This window comes from Protopterus annectens, chromosome 1.part0 (genome assembly GCF_019279795.1).
Source record: "Protopterus annectens isolate FY-2018-M chromosome 1.part0, PAN1.0, whole genome shotgun sequence".
NCBI classification, from domain to species: domain Eukaryota; kingdom Metazoa; phylum Chordata; order Ceratodontiformes; family Protopteridae; genus Protopterus; species Protopterus annectens.
Window position 1 is genome coordinate 1,158,053,209 of NC_056725.1, and position 21,914 is coordinate 1,158,075,122.

Genomic DNA, 21,914 nt, shown 5'->3' on the forward strand with positions numbered 1-21,914 from the left:
AAATGTAAGTGCAGTACAAATGCAAAAAAAAAAAAAAAAACTTCAGAAGATGGAAGGTACCTATACCCCATATATATCGAAGACTTTTGTTGACATCCAATGTGTACAAGACAGTGGTCTGGCAGAGTCCTGGATTCCTCTTACTAAACTCCAGCCAAGAAAACATCAAACACTACCAACCATCTGATACATCAAAGGCTGTTTTCTCAATCAGAGGTTCATAAGACTTACTATGTATTGATCTGCGAGAATCTTTTAGAAGTCTAGCCTTACAATCCCAAGACATTTTTAGCCCTAATAGTTTAAGCAGAAATAACCTAGATATGAGAAAAAAGTTTAAAGTTACTCATCCACGACGGGAAATGGTGCTAAACCAGGAGTGAATTTCCATTTACCAATCCATTCAACCAAATTACATTTGAAGAGTGCAAGAGAAGTCCTTTGTTTTATGTAGTGAGAAAAACCATTCCAAAGTAGTGCTAATCTCGGAGATACAGGTCTATTCTTCCATCGTGTTCTATTCATGTTGCAAAAGAGACTGAGACTCAGGTCTGGGCTGTAGCTCATCTATGCTTACTGAAAATAATGGAGGCAGCAGAATGCTCACAAGGTGGCTGCAGAAATCAGCCAGAGAAAGTGGCAACGTGGGGGAATGACGTATACTGAAGGGAAGGTTTCCTCACTTTCATTCTGCCACTAGATGACAGTATAGCACAAAAGGACCGATAAAAGACATCTCAAAACAAATTAGCCAAAAATGGAAACAAAATAAACAAATAAAATAACTGAAATGTTTCTGAGTATTCTTAAATGCAAAGTGAGACAAGCTGGACCCCTGTCTTGATTAGAAGACTTACAAGATAAGTTGTCTCCCATTGCATGCATGTGCACAGGATACCTTTCCACCCTTTTAAAACATCATCTCCCTCTAGGGCTTAAACCTTCAGTGAGTTAGGAGTGAATGGTTATAATCTGATTTGGGGAGTAAAAGATGCTGTAGGGCATGACATATATTCAGACTAAACAGTGTGGTGGTGGTAGTGATAGAATGTTTTGTAGCAGGCATGCTTTCAACATTATTCTCCCTTAAGTTCACTTATATGCAGCATAGCATACAATACCAGTGTTCCACACAGAAATCCTTCTAGTCTTGACTCAATGCCTGGTTGCAAAAATACTCCCAGACTCCCTTTGAACAGACAGGCAAGCAAGTGCCCACTTGTCCATTCCAGGCAGCAGCAACCACTTCATTTATGTTTTTTTTTTTTTTTTAATCCCGGGCAACCCCTCCAGCTTCCAAACTTGCTCATCGGTTATCAGTAGTGCAGAGAAACACTCTGCTTCTCTACCTGCACTTTTCACTAAATGCAGCAATGAAGACTACTCAGAAATTACACGAGGTGAGGGGCGTGGCCAAGGATGAACACAGGATAGCAGCAGATTTCTTCAGCTCCACCAATTTCATTACATTGACAGGAATTAATTACTTAAAAATTAATTCTTGAAGTAATTTTCTTTCTAAATATGTTTGTTTTATATAGTTCTTGAACTATATCTAAAAAAGAAAGGAAATCTTAATAATATTCCTGTCAGAAATTACTTTGGAAATTTTCCTGTCAGTTTATCAGTCTGAAATGAGTTCCAGTAAGACAAATTCTCAAGACTCCAGCATCAAGAAAGAACTTCAGTCTCTGATAATTATAGTCCAGCAACTTACTGAAAAGATGGATAAAATGGATACTAAAATAGACACTTTCATAGAAAAAACTACAAAACAAATAGACTTGTTACATATGGACCTGCAACAACAGAAGATCCAGATGACAGGCATAGAAGAAGCTGTGAATGACATGGAAAATAGAATACAAGAAGAGGAAAACAACATTGAGTTTCTGCTGAAACAAAATACACATTTACAAACAAAGCTGGATGACCAGGAAAATAGATCTAGGCGCAATAACATTAGGATTTTTGGACTGCCAGAAAATATTGAAGGTAAGAATATTACTTCTTTTTTAACAACATGGCTCCCTAAAACTTTAGATTTACCAGAAGCATTCTCTTTTGGTATCGAAAGAGCACATAGATCTATAGCTAATACTAACTCTAACAAAAACTACCCTAGATCAGTTATAGCTAGATTTCTATCATCTTTTGATAAAGAGATGGTTCTTAAATCTGCTTGGGCTAAAGCTCCTGTTAAGATTAATGAAACAACTGTGCGTTCTGACAATGACTATTCTTCCATGGCATTAGCTAAAAGAAAAGTTTTTCTGCCACTAATAAGGGAGCTTAAAAAAGCACAGTTTAAAACATAACTTCTGTTTCCTGCCAAGCTTAAAATCTTCCTTCCTGATGGTCCTAAAATTTTCGATGACTTAGACTCTGCTTTACTGTTTATCAAAAAAAATAAGATTTTGGAAAAAATAGAAGAAATGGAATGGGCTAGTCCTTCGTTAAAGAGACTGGCAACTGAAACTTCGTGGAAGACTTCAGAGAAGAAGAAGAGACTAAAAAACAAATGATTTGTACTATGTTTTTTTTTTTCTCTCATCATTTTATTTTATTATTAATCTTTTTAAATATAGTTCCTGCATTTCCAAGAAGCAACAAATATTTTGAAAAAGATTTAATCAAAGTTATTCTCTGTGTGCAAAGAAATGTTTTGTTTCATAACTAGTCAAAATATCTGGAGATTTAATGGCAAGCTGTGATTTAACTTGTTTCTCTTTCTGAAGAGGAAAAATAAGGTCAGTAATTTGATACATTTTTTTCCTTTAAAAGTTTATATGTTCTTCAAATGCTATTCCTAATTATACTTTCTTGATTACACTGCTTATGCTTGTTTGTAAATAATCTGTCATGCTTTAACCAATAATAATTAGAACTAAATAATATGTTTTATTTTTAACTCTATTAATATAAACAGTAAGTAACATTCTATTGTATATACTTCTTATAGCTTTCTCTTACATTTTTTTTATTTCTGCCTTACACCCTTTTACTTTCTACTCTCTTTTCTTTTCTTTATTAATATATAGAAATGCTTTTGATCATATAAACACAGTAAATAATAAGATTTGCATAGGAGTTGAGTTGGGACAAAAATGTTGAGTTTTGTTACTTATTAATAATTTTGGGCTTGATTTCACTTACATAGAGTCTGTAATAACCTGTAGAATGCATTGTGAAGGTTTTGTCATGTTTAGATGCATTTACACTGCTAAATGAATGTTTGTCACTAGTTTTTAATAAGTTTCCCGCCAAAATGTTAAGAGAGACAATCTGGGATGTGGGCTGTCTCATGCACAGTGCCCATGAGCAACTTCAAAAGCTTCAACTCTCAGAATTCTCACAGAGAAGCTGAAAGCAGCTAGTCTCACCTTTGACCTAGATATCACACTGACACATCACAGATACAGGAATGACACTACCTAATTATACTTTCTTGATTACACTGCTTATGCTTGTTTGTAAATAATCTGTCATGCTTTAACTAATAATAATTAGAACTAAATAATAGTAAATAATATGTTTTATTTTTAACTCTATTAATATAAACAGTAAGTAATATTCTATTGTATATACTTCTTATAGCTTTCTCTTACATTTTTTTTATTTCTGCCTTACACCCTTTTACTTTCTACTCTCTTTTTCTTTTCTTTATTAATATATAGAAATACTTTTGACCATATAGACACAGTAAATAATAATATTCGCATAGGAGTTGAGTTGGGATAAAAATGTTGAGTTTTGTTACTTATTAATAATTTTGGGCTTGATTTCACTTAGTCTGTAATAACCTGTAGAATGCATTGTGAAGGTTTTGTCATGTTCAGATGCATTTACACTGCTAAATGAATGTTTGTCACTAGTTTTTAATAAGTTTCCCGCCAAAATGTTAAGAGAGACAATCTGGGATGTGGGCTGTCTCATGCACAGTGTCCATGAGCTACTTCAAAAGCTTCAACTCTCAGAATTCTCACAGAGAAGCTGAAAGCAGCTGGTCTCACATTTGACCTAGATATCACACTGACACATCACAGATACAGGAATAGCAGATTAATAATATGTGTTAAAAACCTATGTCCCAAACATATACATTACTATAACTCATTTAATTCATCTGATTGACAAGCATAAATAATTTTATAACTCTATACTGGAAGAAATTGTCATGTGATATATTTTAAAGCAGTAGTATAGCATGTTTGTAAAATCTGGTTACTAAAATGTGTTTGCTGTGCATTATTTTGAATAAAGCAGACAGATTTATTGAAGGGACAGCAATGTAAGATGGTGCTCAGTAAAGATACAACTCAGTGAGATCAGATATATATATATATGTGTGTGTGTCTGTGTGTGTGTGTGTATGCATGTGTGTGTGTATATATATATATATATATATATATATATATATGTATATGTGTGTGTATGTGTGTATGTATGTGTATATATATATATATATATATATATATATATATATATATATATATATATGTGTGTGTGTGTGTGTATGTGTGTGTATGTAGATATGTATATAAATGTTTCTGAGAATCTGCTTAACTATGAAGTATGTTTTATAACAATTTCTATGAATACAATATTTTATTCTATTGGCAATAATGAGTTTGAGTAAATGCTCATATACAAGCAATTCAAGTTTTTTTTGGAAGCTGTTAACTGTATTTACATGACAGAAAATAGATGCATCCTAATATATGTAATGTCTGAATCATATTAGCCAAAGTTTTTGATTTAAATGAATGTTAGAACTTATTTTTCTCTCCTCTTGATTTCTAACATCAAGATTATTTGAATGCTATTTGCATACAACTGTTTTATATTACATGGATGTATATAGTAGTATGAACAGTTTAAAAAAAAAAAAAAAAAAGGTTTATTTTAGTTTATATGATGCTGTTTTACCAAATGTGTAGTCTTGTCTTGCTAGATAATTGAATTGAAAACTGTTAACTTCAGTTAAATATAACTAGTATTAAATTGATAAGGTGGTAGCTGACGACTGCTGCTTAGGGTACGGGGTTAACTTGAGTGGTAAATACTACTCTAAGTTGGAGTTTACAACTCCAGGCTGGATGCAAGGTTTAATCCTTACATTATTTTCACTTGTTCATTGTTATTTGTATATAGTTTTGACATCCACAATATATTTTGTACATTCATTGTCACTACAAACAAAATTGAATCCTATACGAAATCCCATAAGAGATTCAATAAATACAGCTATATTTAAAGGTACACCTAAAGGAGGAGATGTAACATTACTTATCTTGTTATTTGTTATTTTGATCATAAGATTCTTAAGTTTTAAAAATGCCAAATGACATCTTTAAAAGGAAATTCTTTAAACATTAATGGATTGAATAATCCATGTAAAAGGGCAAGCCTAATAAGATACATTAATTTACATAAGGCCAACTTAGTCTTCCTACAAGAAACCCATCTCTTGAAAAAGATATTGATAAACTAGCCACAAACAAATATACAGTATTGGTTAGTTCAGAGCACACTCAGAAAAAAAGAGGAGTAGCTATTTTATGGAATAAAAGTATGCCCATTCCTAAAACCATTAAGTCTTATCAGGATGACAAAGGAATGTTTTGTATGGTTACAATACAAATTAATGGGAAGACTTGCACTTTAATTAATGTATATTGGATACCTGGAATTGGTATTAATACAGTGAAACATCTTGATAAGATCATATCATTCTCTATAGGAGATATTATTTTAGCTGGTGACTTTAATTGTATACTACATGAAAGTGATACTACCACTATAGGAAAGAGAAGAATTACATCTAATACAAAACATTTAAAGGATTTTGCTAATTCTTATCATTTGAATGATATTAATAATCAGATAGATTCAAAATCATTACCATACACCTTTTTTTTTAACAGATACAAAACTTATTCAAAAATAGATAGGGTCTTTATTTCTAACCAGATGGTAACAGATTTAATTAATTCCAAAATCATTTCATGCCCTATATCTGATCATAATTCAATTGTTTTTGAATTCATGATAAAAAATACTCAATGTTCAGATCAAAAGGATACCAGCATACTTAACTCAACTAAAAGACTATAAAAAATATATACTTTCAGAAGTAAAACATTTTTTAGACATAAATAACACTCCTGAAGTCTCCATTGTTTATGTTTGGGATGCCTTAAAATCATATCTATTTGGACAAAGTATCAGATGGTATAATAATAAAAGGAAATCTTGGGATAAGGAATTGTTAGATATTCAAAGTAAATTAGACTCTTATAAACATAATAATAAAGAAAATATTATGGACAAGAAAGTTATTGAAGAAATAAACAAACTAAATGAGAAATACAAAGAAATTTTAACTCATAAAGTTAAAATAACTTTAGAGAAATACAAGTTTTTGTCTTATTCAATAAACCCCAAATACTTACATAGACTTAAAAATAAAACAAAAGGATTGACTAAACAAAACCATATCAAAGAAATCTTTTCTCTAAGGAAAAAGAAGAATGTTTCTAGTATACCAGAAATACTAGATGAATTTAGAAATCACTTTCACAAAATTAACCATAATAATATTAACATGGAACCTAAAGATAAAATAAAGGAGTTTATAACCACAAATATGAATAAAAAGCTTAATAAACAACAGATTAAACTATTGGACAAGAGTATTTCATATACAGAAGTTATTACACAAATAAATAAGCTTAAATCAAACAAAGCACCGGGTAATGATGGTATTATACCAGAGATATATAAAATCCTTTCTAAAAATACATATTCATTAATACATAAGGTTTTTATTTTGACCCAAACTGAGTTAATAACCCCCTCATCTTGGCAATATACATTTATTTCGCCAATTTTAAAACCTAATAAAGATCCAACTAGATGTTCTTCATATCGCCCCATCTCATTACTTAATGTTGATTATAAAATGTTTATGAATATCTTTGCTGATAGATTGAAGACAATCATTCCCGCCATTATAGATATAGATCAGACAGGCTTCATTGTAAATAGAAATACTTTTGATAATATAAGAAGAACTTTAACATTAATAGATTTTGCAAATAGGAAAAAGAAAGATTTAACACTTATTAGTCTTGATATAAGTTCAGCATTTGATTCAGTAAGTTGGGACTATCTGTTTACCTTAATGAAGTGCACAAACTTCTCGGATGCATTTGTAAATCTAATTGAACATTTATACAAAGGAACATTGGCTTATATTAAGGTAGGAACATATGTTTCACAAAAATACCCATTCTTAAAGGTACAAAACAAGGATGTCCACTTTCTCCACTATTATTCACTTTAGTAATGGAGCCTTGGGCTAATTTGATCAGAAACAGTACTGACATAGAGGGTTTTGAAATAGATGAAAATACAACATCCAAAATTCAACTTTTTGCAGATGATGTTCTAATTACATCAGCAGGATCGAATTCTTCTATACAGTCTCTATTTGATAACATGATGAATTTTAAAAGTATTTCTGGTTTAATATTCAATGAAGAAAAAACTAAAATACTACCTATATACACACGAAAAAATATTCTCATTAGTGATTTTACTAAATATGTACCCAATTCAGGTCAGATAACTTATTTAGGTATAATACTATCTAAAGATATTAAATCTATTATATATAATAATTATAATACCTGTTTTCTTAATATACAAAATCTTTTTAATACCTGGATTAATATGTTTTTTACTATGGAGGAGAGACTTACAATTATTAAAATGATAATATTCCCCAAGATTTTATACTTAATACAATCAATAATACTTCCACCTACAAAAATAATTATCAAGAAACTGAACACACTATGTTAAATTTCTTATGGGCACCTAATAGACCTAGGATTGCATTAAAGAAACATACTAATAGCTGGTCTCAAGGGGGTATTTCTTTTCCAGACTTTAATTTATATACTATCTCTTCCATTGTAAAAGTTATTACTTTATTAATAGATCAGTCATATGTCACAAAATGGAAAGATTATTGGGAGCTAATTAGTATACACTTCATGAAAATCTCCTTAACACATAAAAATATGATTGTAAATAACTCCATGTTATGGTTACTAAAGGAATTTTGTACTTCACCTATTACACCTAAACATATGGTTTGTTACCCATTAAATATTATTATTAGTTATCGTAACTTTATATTCATGCACCCTAAGTATAGGGAATGGAATTTTATTGTATTTCCTATAATGTATACTCAGGGTATGCTTTTGTCATCTACTTCTGAAGGAACTCATTTAGCTATAGATAATGATCTAAAGTACTGGTATCAGTTGATATCTGATAATAAAGTTAAAAATCTAGATTTCTTAAAACAAGAATTTGATCTAAGAGAAACTTGCTGGTTAGAGGTTCAGACCTTTAGACAACATCTCATTAATAAAATAGATTTAATGTCTATAACTGTTAAAGAATCTATTCCAACACTGATTGATTACTTGATATTAAATTTACAACATAAAGTTTCTGATAAAGGTAAACTTTCATACATACATAAAGTTATCAGACAAGAAACTTTTACAGTGTAGATTCATACTGGAATTATTTCACTTCTATTAATGGGGACCCACCAAATCAACAAGATAAACAATATATATTGAATCTGCTTATAGAACTACGCCTTCCATTGTCTGGAGACTTTATACATGGAAATTTTTACATAGATCTTTTATACACCTTTGATGATGAATAAAATAAATAATAAAGATAATCTATGTAAGAGATGTAATGTAGAAATTAATGCTGACTGGGCTCATATGTTTTATGACTGTATAAAATTGAAAGAATACTGGAAGTCAATTAATGAATTTTTGCAGGCTCTTTTTACAGATAATTTCATTATTTCTAAATCTCTTATATTATTCAACACACCTGTACCTCAAAGTGTTAAAAAGGTTAAGCTTCCCTTGTTATGGTCTATTCTAGCAGTGGCTAGGAAAATAATAACTAGAAATTGGATTTCAGATACACCTCCTTCGCTCAATGAATTTAAAAATGTTATGAATATAGTGTGCCATATGGAAATAAACACAATTAGGACTAGAACAAACAGAAAAACATCTTATTTTATTGTATGGGATAATTTACAAAATTTGTTAAAAAAATTTTAATTTCAATAGCATGGTATTTTAGTTTAATTGATCTGATTGTAGTGGATGTCTTTGTAAATACTTTAGTTTTGTTGAATATTATAATAATACCTATTTTTAATTACTTGTATAAAATTGTTATGATATTTCTCTTATATGTTAAAACAATAAACCTGTTTTGAAAAAAAAAAAAAAAAAAAGAAATTACACGAGGTGAAGGATCTCTAGACAAAGGTAATAAAATGGGCAAAAAGGTATGTCTGACTTCAGAAAATGTGCCATTTTACCAAATTTTACATATAGTTTGGTGTTTACTTACATTGGTTTCATATTTTTTTAGCATGGAGATTTGATTCCCCTTAATTTCCATTTGCTTCACTAAAGTTTCCAGTTCACGTTCCAGGTCTTCACGAACAGCATCATTCTTGGTATCGTGTATCTGTTTTGCTAGTTCTTGGTGTTCACTTAAAAAAAAAAAAAAAAAAAAAAAAAAAAAAGCTAAACATCAATTTGAGAAAATACATCTGATAACAGAGAAAGCTTTTGTTAAGAAAATCTCCCTTTATTTCAGTTTATACCACTAGTGTGCTCTGGAAATATTTACAGCAACGTTACTCACATAATTATCAGTTTTCAACAGATTACTTTGTTTCAGCACAAAATTCCTCACTATTAAAAAATGAAATCACACCATTCTCATAGCAGAATCCTATTGAGAAAGAGATAAACCATAGCAAAGCCAACTGCATGAGAAATATTGCTAGTTTCAGATCTGACAGCAACACAGTATATAAGATGAATACTATCTCATCCCTTTTAGTATGTACTATGAACAAATCACTTCTGACCTCATATTCCTGACCATTCAATAATGTATTATAGAAGAATTAAACAAGGAGGAAAAATAAATCCTGCTCAACCAGTAACCTTCCAGTTAAGGCTTCAGATTAAGTGCAGTTTTTGGAAGAAAAACCATGTTGGTCTGCACCTGTCTCACATAGGCTTCAGAATATTGACTAAAATCTTATCTACCCCTTAAAGCCTTTTTTAGGCAATGCCAAATTGACAAACCTATAGAAATAGCAAATAAAACCCCAAAAACCAAAAGGTGTTACTGATCAAAGCTATGAGCCTAAACGAGAAACTCCACACCGCTATAAACTCCAAATCCATAGAGAATACAGACATCCGTATTGTTAGTGAGCTATGGTTTAAATCGGCAGAAAGTACTCTGGCAGTGCAAGGCTACAGTGCCATCCACACATTTAGATCAGCTGCATTAGATTGGGACAAATAGTGGAGGAGTATCAAACTATATTGGCAACAGGTATAACTCTAGATTGCATTCTGGGGTATCATCCTGTTTAACCAATGTGCAAATCACCCTACACAGTCCAAGCCATATCCCCTAGCAAGCCATAGGTCACACCCTCTATGTCCGTAGAATCACATAGCTCGTACCTAGACCTACTGGAGATGGTCAAGATTAAACTAAATACCCCACTCATGGGAGACCAACTATCCTAACTATAGGCTGGGAAACAAACCTTGCCTCAAACTTGTAGGCACAATGATTCCTGGACTTCATTAACACACATACCTTTGACAAAATAGTGCATATACCCACCAGAGGTTCAAACATACTGGATTTGGTACTCACCAGTATATTGGAGAGTTTGTCCCCCCACTGTCATCCTCTTGGGTAGGCTGGACCACAAGCTGTCTCCTAAAAATCAGTTTGGTAACCTCAGCAAACCCTGTAACATTTAGGAACTATTCCAAAGCAAACTACATCCGATTAAGTGATAGCTGGTCAAATATTCAATGCCCCTTTCAACCCCAAGTTCACAGCAACCTATGCAAAATTGCTCAGAGAGATCACATACAACCATGTTAATGGCTGTACAGAGGCTGCTCTACATGCTAGAAAATAAGTCCAAAAACTAAAAAAACAACACTGGTGGAATCCTAGCATCAATAGGGTTGATAACAGAAGCAAAAAACTTGTCTACAATCAGGAACAACAACTGCCATAATGATTAGAGCTAAACAGAAAACTAAAAGAACTAATCAAGTTCAACAAGGTCAATTATCAGCTCAAAATAGCCTTGTAGAGTAAAGACAACCACAAGGCCTTCTAGAGCCATGTCCAAAAAGGAAGCACACAGCAGTGTGCCAAACTGATAGCCGGTGGTCCCCACCTTCATTGAGCAAAGTGACAGAACTTGCTGGCCAACAAATTCAGCAATCTTCATCCCCAACCCCCCCCCGAGAAATTCCTACTAGCATAACCCCCCCAAATATTAACAGGGAGCAGGTCTTGAAAGTGTTCACTAAGGTGAAAAACACAGCCTTAATGGGCCCCAACAATATCCTGAAATACCTCAAATAGCTTGAAACATGATCTGTTAGAGCCACTGGAATTGCTTTTCAACTATAGCCTCAAAACAGGCTTTGTGTCACAACAATGGAGGGCTGCAATGGTTATCCCACTTCATAAGGATGGACCAACCAACCTCGGGAACTACACAGCCAGTAGTCTGTCTAGTCAAATATGCAAAGGAATGGAACGAAAAATGGGTAGACACTGGAGCCAACCCATTTTGGCTTGGTCAAGGGGAAGGTCATGCCTACTAAACTTGGCGGACTTCAAGAGGGTTAACAAGGCAAAGGATAGGGGAAAACTGTGCAAACCACCTTCCTGGAGCTGGTTAAGGCATTTGATACAATACCCCACTGGGGTATAGCTGATAAACTCAAACTGGGCATAAACCCCTAATTGACTTGCTGGATTGCCTGCTGGCTCACAGAGAGGACCCAGGAAGTCAGACTTGGTAAGACCACCTCCATTAAGAAACCAGTCCTCAATGGGGTACCCTCAGGGCTTCCTGCTGGGACCACTCCTATTTGGTATCTACTTCTCAAAGGAGCAGGCTAATGTCAAGGGCCTTTGGCTGACCAAGTCCATAACACAAACATCTTACAAGAGGGTCTAACACAGAAAAAATGACTGGCGCCAAACTCACGGATTGAAACGCAATATCACAAAATGAAATATAAAATGCCCAGTGCACTTTGAGTTACTGAAATAAATGAAGTCAAAATTTATTAAAACCTCTCTTCAGAAGACTTTAGCTCTTTCAACCTTCAGTTGGGTCTTCATTAGAATAAATTCATTAAGCACAAACAAACCCTTTTAAAGTACTTCACCACGATCACGTAATGCTAACATGTGGCTGCATTATTTACATTGTTTCTTAATTCTATTCCTTTTTACAACATTTACATAATTCACTAACCCATTAAGTCCTTAACATAACAGCAATAGTTCTAGCCTTTTAATACAAAGCTTTCTGTAACAAACTATTAAATGTTTGTCCAATGTACAGTCTACTTATTGACATTTGATTACAGGGAATGTTCAACAGGGTAGAAGACCATTTTCAGCAGAGGCCCGGGGAGAAAAGCCCCGAATTATTACAAAACATTGTAAAAACAATAATTTTACAAAAGCATCTGCAGTTCAAATTATAACAGACATAACATAAAAACATTGGTTAAGAATCGATACAAGTTACAAGAAAATCATTTAATTTAATACTTAGAGAAATTTTAGCCTGACCGTATAGAAATTAAAGATAAATTAGTCTAATACAAATAGGAATTGCAGATATGAAATGAGGGAAAAACAGGCTTATGGTATCTTTAGGGAAAAAGTCAGGAAACAGATTTAGATAGCAATAAGGAAGTAGGTGAAGAAGAGAGATTAAGGAGGTATAAGGAATGAAAAGCTACTTGTTCACATTTTATAAGTTTATCCTGGTTTTGAGCAAGAACAAAGCCAGATTTTAGCTAGGAAGCCTTTCAGAGTGGTTTAGAAAGATGTGAAGGAGGGTACAGACCTGATGTTTACAGGTAAGGAGTTCCAGGCCTTAGCAACCATGAATGAGTACAGACAATGGCCAGCAGATTTGCTAGGTATAGATAGAAAACCACAAACAGGAACCAGGATCCAAAAAAAGTTTATTCATCTTTAGCGCCTCGATCAAACCAGTCTTCAAGATGTATACAATGCTAATGAAAAAACATTCCCCTTAAATACCCCACCTTAATCAAACAATTATAGCAGCAACCAATTAATTAAATCAGATATTTCCAATTAATTTTTTTATTTACTATTAATTTTTTTTTTAAATATATATATTTTTTAAATACCCTCACATCCCATCCGGTCCTGTACTGCGTAGGCTGCTGACTTAGCTTTAGGTGTATCCCAGCTGAATCACCTTGACCCCAGGTGCCTCCCGGTCTCTGCTTGGAATCCCTGGCTTCCCGCCCTTGAACTGACAGAGCATAAGAACTCCTGTTGTTCTTCTATAACTTCCTTGCCTCCCCAGGAATTGTTATTGCATTGTATCCCAGCTGAATCACCTTGACCCCGGGTGCCTCCCGGTCTCTGCTTGAAATCCCTGGCTTCCCGTCCTTGAACTGACAGAGCATAAGAACTCCTGTTGTTCTTCTATAAATTCCTTGTCTCCCCAGGAATTGTTATTGAATTGTATCCCAGCTGAATCACCTTGACCCCAGGTGCCTCCCGGTCTCTGCTTGGAATCCCTGACTTCCCGCCCTTGAACTGAGAGAGCATAAAAACTCCTGTTGTTCTATAACTTCCTTGCCTCCCCAGGAATTGTTATTGAATGTATGTACCTTGTTACTACTAACTATTCATTATTATTGTCCATTAGTACAGCAACCCAGTGAGCAAAAGCTAGCAGCCTACCCTAGTCGTAATCATCCCTCCCTACCTTTCTGGTGTCTTCACCATTTTCCCCTGTGTCCTTGGCCTACCTTTGCAATTACTGAGTCTGGCCACTAGGTGGTGGCATCTCCTGCTTCTTTCTACACCCCTATGTATGACTACACAACCTTAACCCAACTCTGCCCTGTTCTATGAACCAGATTTAGTCACTCTTTCTTTTTACACCTTCTCTGCCCTGTATAGCCCCTTTCTGTTGTGAAACATTCTGCTTGCTTAACTCTGAAACTAAGCACCTCTACTGTAGTCTCCTTACCTCAGACGTCTTCTCTCCTTCACTAGTGCACTTTTCTCCTCCTCTCTGGCTCCTAGCCGGTTCACTTCTATCCCTATCTTATTCCCTTTCATCCTTCCACTTTCACTTATCTTCCCCCATACATCTACCCTTTACTCCTCACACCTTGGCTCAACTCTCGCATTCTTGCCTCAGTCCCTCCCCCTCTTCATACAGTGTCTCCACCCCCAACTCTATACTACTGTCCCCAGACTTGTGGTGCCATTTCTAAATGCCCTCACATCCCATCCGGTCCTGTACTGCGTAGGCTGCTGACTTAGCTTTAGGGTGAGTCCTTGCTATAATTAATAAAATGTATATTTACTGTGTTTTGTGCTTGTTGTGCTGTCAATGAGATTGTATACTCTGTTAACTTTGTTTACGAGCCTCTCCTTTGCTTTCTACCCCTTTGCATCGTACTTGGTGTAGTTGGGGGCTCCTCCATAACTGCACATGGGATAGGTTGCTTGCATTCACTAGGTTACCATCCGGCCTAGTTACTAGAGCGGTTTACTAACTCTAGTTATTACCGGACTCTGCCATTTCTACTGCTTTACCTTGTCACTGCCTCTCTGCTGGTCTCCCCCTTTTTGAACCTCTTTTGCCCCGTGAGCAAGGCTGTTTGTAGCTATATGTTTGATTTTCCCTGATATCAAGAACAGAAGCCGCGTAATGACTTCCTAACACTGAATCTACCTATCAGCTGACATAGCTTTGTAACCACATCTTTGCTGGTTTCTCCCCCATTTGAAATACATATTTACCTCTGTTTTGGCCAGAACCTCACTGGTTCCATACGCTACTTTTCTGATACTGCAAATAGAAGCTGAATAATCGGCTTCCCGCTCTGAACTTTGCTATCAAGCTGAATTACCCTGTAACCGTGTATCAGCTCCTCGAGCCAAGCACGGCTTTCAGCAGCTCTGCGTGTCTGCTTAAGCTCAATTTAAATTGTATACTGAATGCAGCTATAACTGCTGATCCTTCCTTGTAAACTCTTTCGCTCTAAGAACTCCCTTATCAACCTGACAGGTAAAGGAGAGCAGTCCCTATTCCTGTCTTAGCTTAGCAGCCTTTTTTTGCCCTTCGTTGGCCGCTAAGCTGCAGACATCACATCGGCGACTGTAATATAAAGCATTTCAGCCAATGTGCCTTGCCTTAGTTGCTAAGCCGCTGATTAGGCTTCTGCAACAGTTTTTAACTAATTACCATGTCCAGCAATATGAAAGTGTTCGAGTGTAGACATTACGCACCGAGACATTGTTGGTGAACCGCAAGGAACTCTGAACAGTTCTCCTGACTGCTGCAAATGCTCATTTGTCTGTTTTTCTGTTTTTATTATAAAAAATACTTGGCTGCTCTTTAAAATGTATGAATGTTGTCACTGACGCCATAGGCTCAAATAGAGAAGAATAGAGTGATTTGTTTTGGCCGCTATTACTGTCTACATATTATTTATCCACTTTATTCAGTGCGACCTATAGATGACTACTACAACAATGTTGTACATTAGCTCCTGAGGCCCTAGGCTTACTGCACCTCGTTTTAGTGGAGTGGCTTTTATTTTTTTTGTTTGTCCTATATATTTAATTCACTTACAAGTCTGTGCTTTGCATTGTAATGGAATGTTTTTTGACATATATATTTAATTTAAATACTTGTCTATGCTGTGCTAAATTATACTGTACCTAGGTGCTGTCTATTGAATGTTACCAAAGTGCTATAATCAATAACTGCATTGCTTGAACCACAGTACTATGATAAGAAGTGTGCTGCATTTCCTTGGCTAGATTGATTGTATTGATACTTCCCCTCCTGCTCTCTCCTTTCTACCTACCTTCCCATTGGGATAACTCACTTCTACTTGATGTATGTTTTCCTTTTTTCTCCCCCTCCTTTCCTTCTACTGTAGTGTTATTATTTTCTAGGTTTAAATCTGCTCTTTGTATTTTTCCTTTTCCTTACAGTGTATCCCAGCTGAATCACCTTGACCCCAGGTGCCTCCCGGTCTCTGCTTGGAATCCCTGGCTTCCCACCCTTGAACTGACAGAGCATAAAAGCTCCTGTTGTTCTTCTATAACTTCCTTGCCTCCCCAGGAATTATTGAATGTTATGTACCTTGTTACTACTAACTATTCATTACTATTGTCCATTAGTACAGCAACCCAGTGAGCAAAAGCTAGCAGCCTACCCTAGTCGTAATCATCCCTCCCTACCTTTCTGGTGTCTTCACCACTTTTCCCTGTGTCCTTGGCCTACCTTTGCAATTACTGAGTCTGGCCACTAGGTGGTAGCATCTCCTGCTTCTTTCTACATCCCTATGTATGACTACACTACCTTAACCCAACTTTGCCCTGTTCTATGAACCAGATTTAGTCACTCTTTCTTTTACACCTTCTCTGCCCTGTATAGCCCCTTTCTGTTGTGAAACATTCTGCTTGTTTAACTCTGAAACTAAGCACCTCTACTGTAGTCTCCTTACCTCAGACGTCTTCTCTCCTTCACTGATATACTTTTCTCCTCCTCTTCCTGCCCTTGAACGGACATGTGACCACTCTGTCTGCCTTTGGAATCTCCTCCTCTCTGTCTCTGGAATATCTTTCATATAGATGCTCTAACCCACTCCGCTGCTGTACCCTACCCCCAATTCCCACCCACCCCCACATCTACTACATGTATACCTGGCCAGTCCCTCCCACAATTAACTCACATCCAATCAACATCCTTCCCGTCCTCTACATTTCCTGTTACCTATCATCCTCTTACTACCCTCATATACTTAATTACATCACTCCAATTCATTCCTGTCAATCTACCAAGGCCAACTACAATGTACCTCTACCTCCAGCAAACAACCCTACTACTCCTCCTAGCATTTACCTACCATATCACTTGTTACAACTATTCATTACAAAATAGCTCTTCCTTCACCCATAAATCCACATCCATTATCTCTCCCATCCCCTCTACATACTCCCTAACAATAAGCCCCACCCTATTCAACACCACTGCCACTACTTATACCCTTCTTAAACCCATCAACACCAACCCCAAATCCATTATTACCCACAAACACATAATAATACTGCAAAAGATAGTGAAAACTCTACAAAAACAACAATGTGAACTATTAAATGATGGAGATATCCACCCTAACCCAGGTCCTTATGATACAAATCCTCCTACTAATATAAAACCTCCCAAACTAACCCAAAACAATACCAGACCAGCAAATAGCCCACTCATTCTAAATCTAAATATCAGGAGCATCAACAAAAAGATGCATGAGCTTCATACTCTAATCTCACAATAGCTCCCAGATATAATCAGTTTAACAGAAACATGGCTAAAACCAATTACCAAGGATACAGAGATCCTACCACCTGGATACAGTATCCTTCGGCAAGATAGAACAATGAAGAAAGGTGGAGGCATTGCTCTACTTTATAAAAATACACTATCCATAGTTAAAACTGAGTTGACTTTACCCCCTCTGGACAAGGCAGAATTACTCTCAACAAGGCAGAATTACTCTCAACTAGGCTCAAAATAGGTAACAACAAAACTATCAACTTAGTTACAGGCTATATCCCCCCAGGCAATAATATCCCCATCATGGAAAATCTACTACAATGGCTATCACAAACCTTGCCACAAGAAACTATTCTATTAGGGGACTTTAATATTAACTGGCTCACATGCTCTTCCCAGGCTCCCACTAATCATATCAACCTACTTACCTTCTCTCAACTAATCAATGAACCCACTAGAGTTGACAAAAATAGTAAAAGAGAATAACTTTTAGACTGGATTTTACTAAACAAAATACCTTGCTCATATTTAGCAGGTACCCTTCCTGACCATCAAACTACCTTCCTACTCAAATATAACTCCCACCACCCCCAAATCCCTATACTCCAAACAATAAGAAACAAAAAGCACTTCAACTTACCAAACTTCTTACAAGATCTACAGCTCTACAACTGGTCGCAACTGTATTATCTACCCCTAGACGAAGCTATCAAACACTTCAACTCTACCTTCCTAGAGATACTAAATAGGCATGCTCCTCCAAGAACTACCAGAATTAAATCTAAAACAGTTCCATGTTTATCAAGGGAAACAAGGCAAAAAATAAAAGAAAGGAATAGAGCCTGGACAGCCTGGAGGTCCTACAAAAACCCAGCAACACAGCAAGCATACCAACAGATAAGAAATCTTACTAAGAAACTAGTAATGCAAGATAAAATAAATTACTTTATCACCCATCAAACCCAACACTCAAACAATCCAAAAAATTCTGGGCAGGCTTAAACAGTTATTACACCCTGGAAAAACCACTACCCCACCCCCAACAACAGGCGTAACAAAAGAAAACATAGCTGAATCATTTAACTCATTCTTTACTGAGACTGTACTTGCCCTTGCCCAAAACCAAACCTATACAAATACTACTAGTGCCCCCCCAAACCTAACTGCCCCACATTTAAGCTACAACCCACCTCAACCTCCTATAAAAGAAAACTACTATCCCAACTAAAACCAACACTAGCAGCAGATTCCCTCCCCAATGAATTCTTAAAACTTGCAGCAAATGAAATAGCTAAACCAGTCTCAATCCTAATAAACCGATCCATCTCAGAAGGTTCAGTACCCTTGATCTGGAAAACTGCCTATATCATACCCCTACACAAAGGGGGAAATTCTTATGACATATCTAACTACAGACCATTAGCAATATTATTTCCACTTGCTAAAATATTAGAAAAATGTATTCACCATCAATTAATGACACATCATATTGATCAAGAGCTCATATCTCCTACACAACATGGGTTTCAGCCAGGACATAGCACAACCACCGCCCTGCTAGCATTCATAGATACCATTAATCACAACAGGAATAATGGTAAGCTTTCTTCAGCCCTCTTCCTAGACCTATCAAAGGCGTTTGACATGGTCAACCATGAAAAATTAATCTCCCATTTTGTAAGCCTAGGCTTAGATAACTCATCAGTCTTCCTGGTTTAAAAACTACCTCAACAATAGACAACAGGCAGTACTATGGAATAATAACTTTTCTCCACTCTTACCTGTAACACTCGGAGTACCTCAGGGATCTATACTGGGCCCCTTGCTGTTCTCAATTTTTACAAATAATCTCCACTCAGTTGCAAAAGGTTCAAGCCTTATACAATACGCAGATGATTCAACTATAATATGTAACGCCTCTACTTTACCAGACCTCCACAAAAAGACACAGGATAACTTTCACTCACTGGAAACATGGCTCACTGAGAATGGCCCGATACTCAACCCGAAAAAAACCAAGCTCCTGCTATTTCATCCCTCAACTACAACTGCCCCCACCTGCACCTTTACTATCCACTCTAATAATGGTACCCCCATATCACCAGAACCCTAGACAAAACTACTAGGTATTACTATTGACAATAAGCTCAAATTTGATGTACACATTAATCTGGCCATTAAAAATACTAACAAAAAGCTAGGTAGCCTCTACAAACAAAGCATTCCTGACCCATAATGCTAGAACTACAATTGCACATACACACCTTCTCTCAACACTGCTGTACGCCTCAACCATCTTGATTAACTTATCCACAACAGAAATCAATAAAATGACAACCTGCTACAATCAGAGAGCCAAATTTGCCAACAACAGCTCCTACAGAACACATCACTGCCTAAACCTAAATCACTTTGGCTGGATGGAACTACCAAACTTACTTATTTATAGTCAGCTGGTTACTACTCACAAAATACTCTATCAACAAAATATATCACCTTCACTGGCTACCATTGTTCAACAATATTCCTGTCCTAAGCAACTCCGCGCAACTGACAAATTACAGTTAACTGTTACTAGATCCAACAACTATGCTGCAGACTCCCTTTACTCTTCTTATGTGGCCAAAATCTGGAACTCCCTGCCTACATACTTATCCCTGATTATCTCACTACCTACATTTAAAAAAGTTATCTACAACTACCTCAGCAACAAATGGTTATGTCCCTGTTCAACTCCAGACTAATACCTGATCCACTCCAGTACTATTGTAACCATTGGCCTAAACTAGAGTCCTATCTGTTACTTGCATATAAATGTATACCACATCAAAGGTATAACATACATAGAACAGTGTTAGTATGAACACTGTAAAACTGTTTAATGACTATTGTAAACTGTATCTGTCTGTAGTTTATACCGATACATGTCTTTAGTTTATACCTATAAGTGTCAATAACTAGATATCCTAATGGATCTAGATGAAATATGTACCCAAGTTTGTCTGTATGTTCTGTAAAAATTGTCTCTTTGGAGCTTTTCTCCCCGGGGCCTCCACTGAAAATGGACATATATCCAGCTGGACTATCCTGGTTAACGAATGTAAAATAAAATAAATAAATAAATAAATAAATAAATAAAATACATTTCACAGTTAAGGCCATGAGGAGACAAAGTATTATACTTTAAAATAAATAAAGATTCCTTAAAAAGTATTTATTCTTTAACATTTCATCATCACCTAATTTAACAAAAACTTTAAATAAAATAGTAGCTTGCAACAACTTATAATCTTTTATGATACTGCATAAAATGCATTGCAATAGAACTTTCCACTTTACATTTCTTTAGGTCTCTGACATGTTCTTGTAGTCTGTGTTTAAACATTCTTTTAGTCTCCCCCAATGTATATTAAATTACACGGACAGCGTAAAGCATAAATAACACCAGTAACACCAAATGGTGTAGAAGGTAATTTGAAAGCACGAAGACCCCGGGAGGGAGATATCTATATCAATATAACGTAGACCAAGAATATTAAAATAACATTTAGTCTCTTTATTCAGTAAATGCTCAAGTTTATCTGGTATAGTTTGTGCATCAACAGGAAAAGAACCGATCTTGGTTCCACCCACAGACGAAAACGGATTATTTATTCTATAGGTTCTATCCTGAATTAAACCATTCATAAAACTTGGCATGTTATCTCCCCCAACACCAGAATTAGAGCCATTACATGGAATACTGGAACCAGCAGGATTTAACACAGTATTGCAGGCAGAAGTCTGACCATTACCTGCAGAGGGCTGTGCAAGAAAACTGTCCATAGTCCATTGAGAATTCGTCTGCAAACCTGAACCACCAGATAAAGAGTGGTCTTCTCTAAAAATACGGGGAATATTGAATGAAGGATCCGTCGCCACTGATGCAAAACCACCAGTTAGCAGAATACGAAGATAGAAAACCACAAACAGGAAACAGGATCCAAAAAAAGTTTATTCTTTAGCGCCTCGACCAAACCAGTCTTCAAGAAGTATACAATGCTAATGAAAAAACATTCCCCTTAAATACCCCACCTTAATCAAACAATTACAGCAGCAACCAATTAGTTAAATCAGATGTTTCCAATTAATTTCACAGGTAAGGCCATGAGGAGACAAAGCATTATACTTTAAAATAAATAAAGATTCCTTAAAAAGTAATTTTTTCTTTAACATTTCATCATTACCTAATTTAACAAAAACTTTATCTAAAATAGTAGCTTGCAACAACTTATCACTTTTATGATACTGCATAAAATGCATTGCAATAGAACTTTCCACTCTACATTTCTTTATGTCTGACATGTTCTTGTAGTCG

General features: G+C 35.5%; 1 protein-coding gene across 4 annotated transcripts in view; it reads right to left on the reverse strand.

Annotated features, from left to right (window-relative positions):
- Nucleotides 1-21,914, reverse strand: part of CEP57L1 (centrosomal protein 57 like 1) — a 971,979-nt gene that overhangs the window by 110,914 nt on the left and 839,151 nt on the right. For all 4 annotated transcript variants that reach the window (XM_044065279.1, XM_044065261.1, XM_044065253.1 and 1 more), the window contains exon 10: nt 9,475-9,619. In XM_044065279.1, the coding sequence (XP_043921214.1) occupies nt 9,475-9,619 (145 nt within the window). The remainder of the gene's footprint in view (nt 1-9,474; nt 9,620-21,914) is intronic.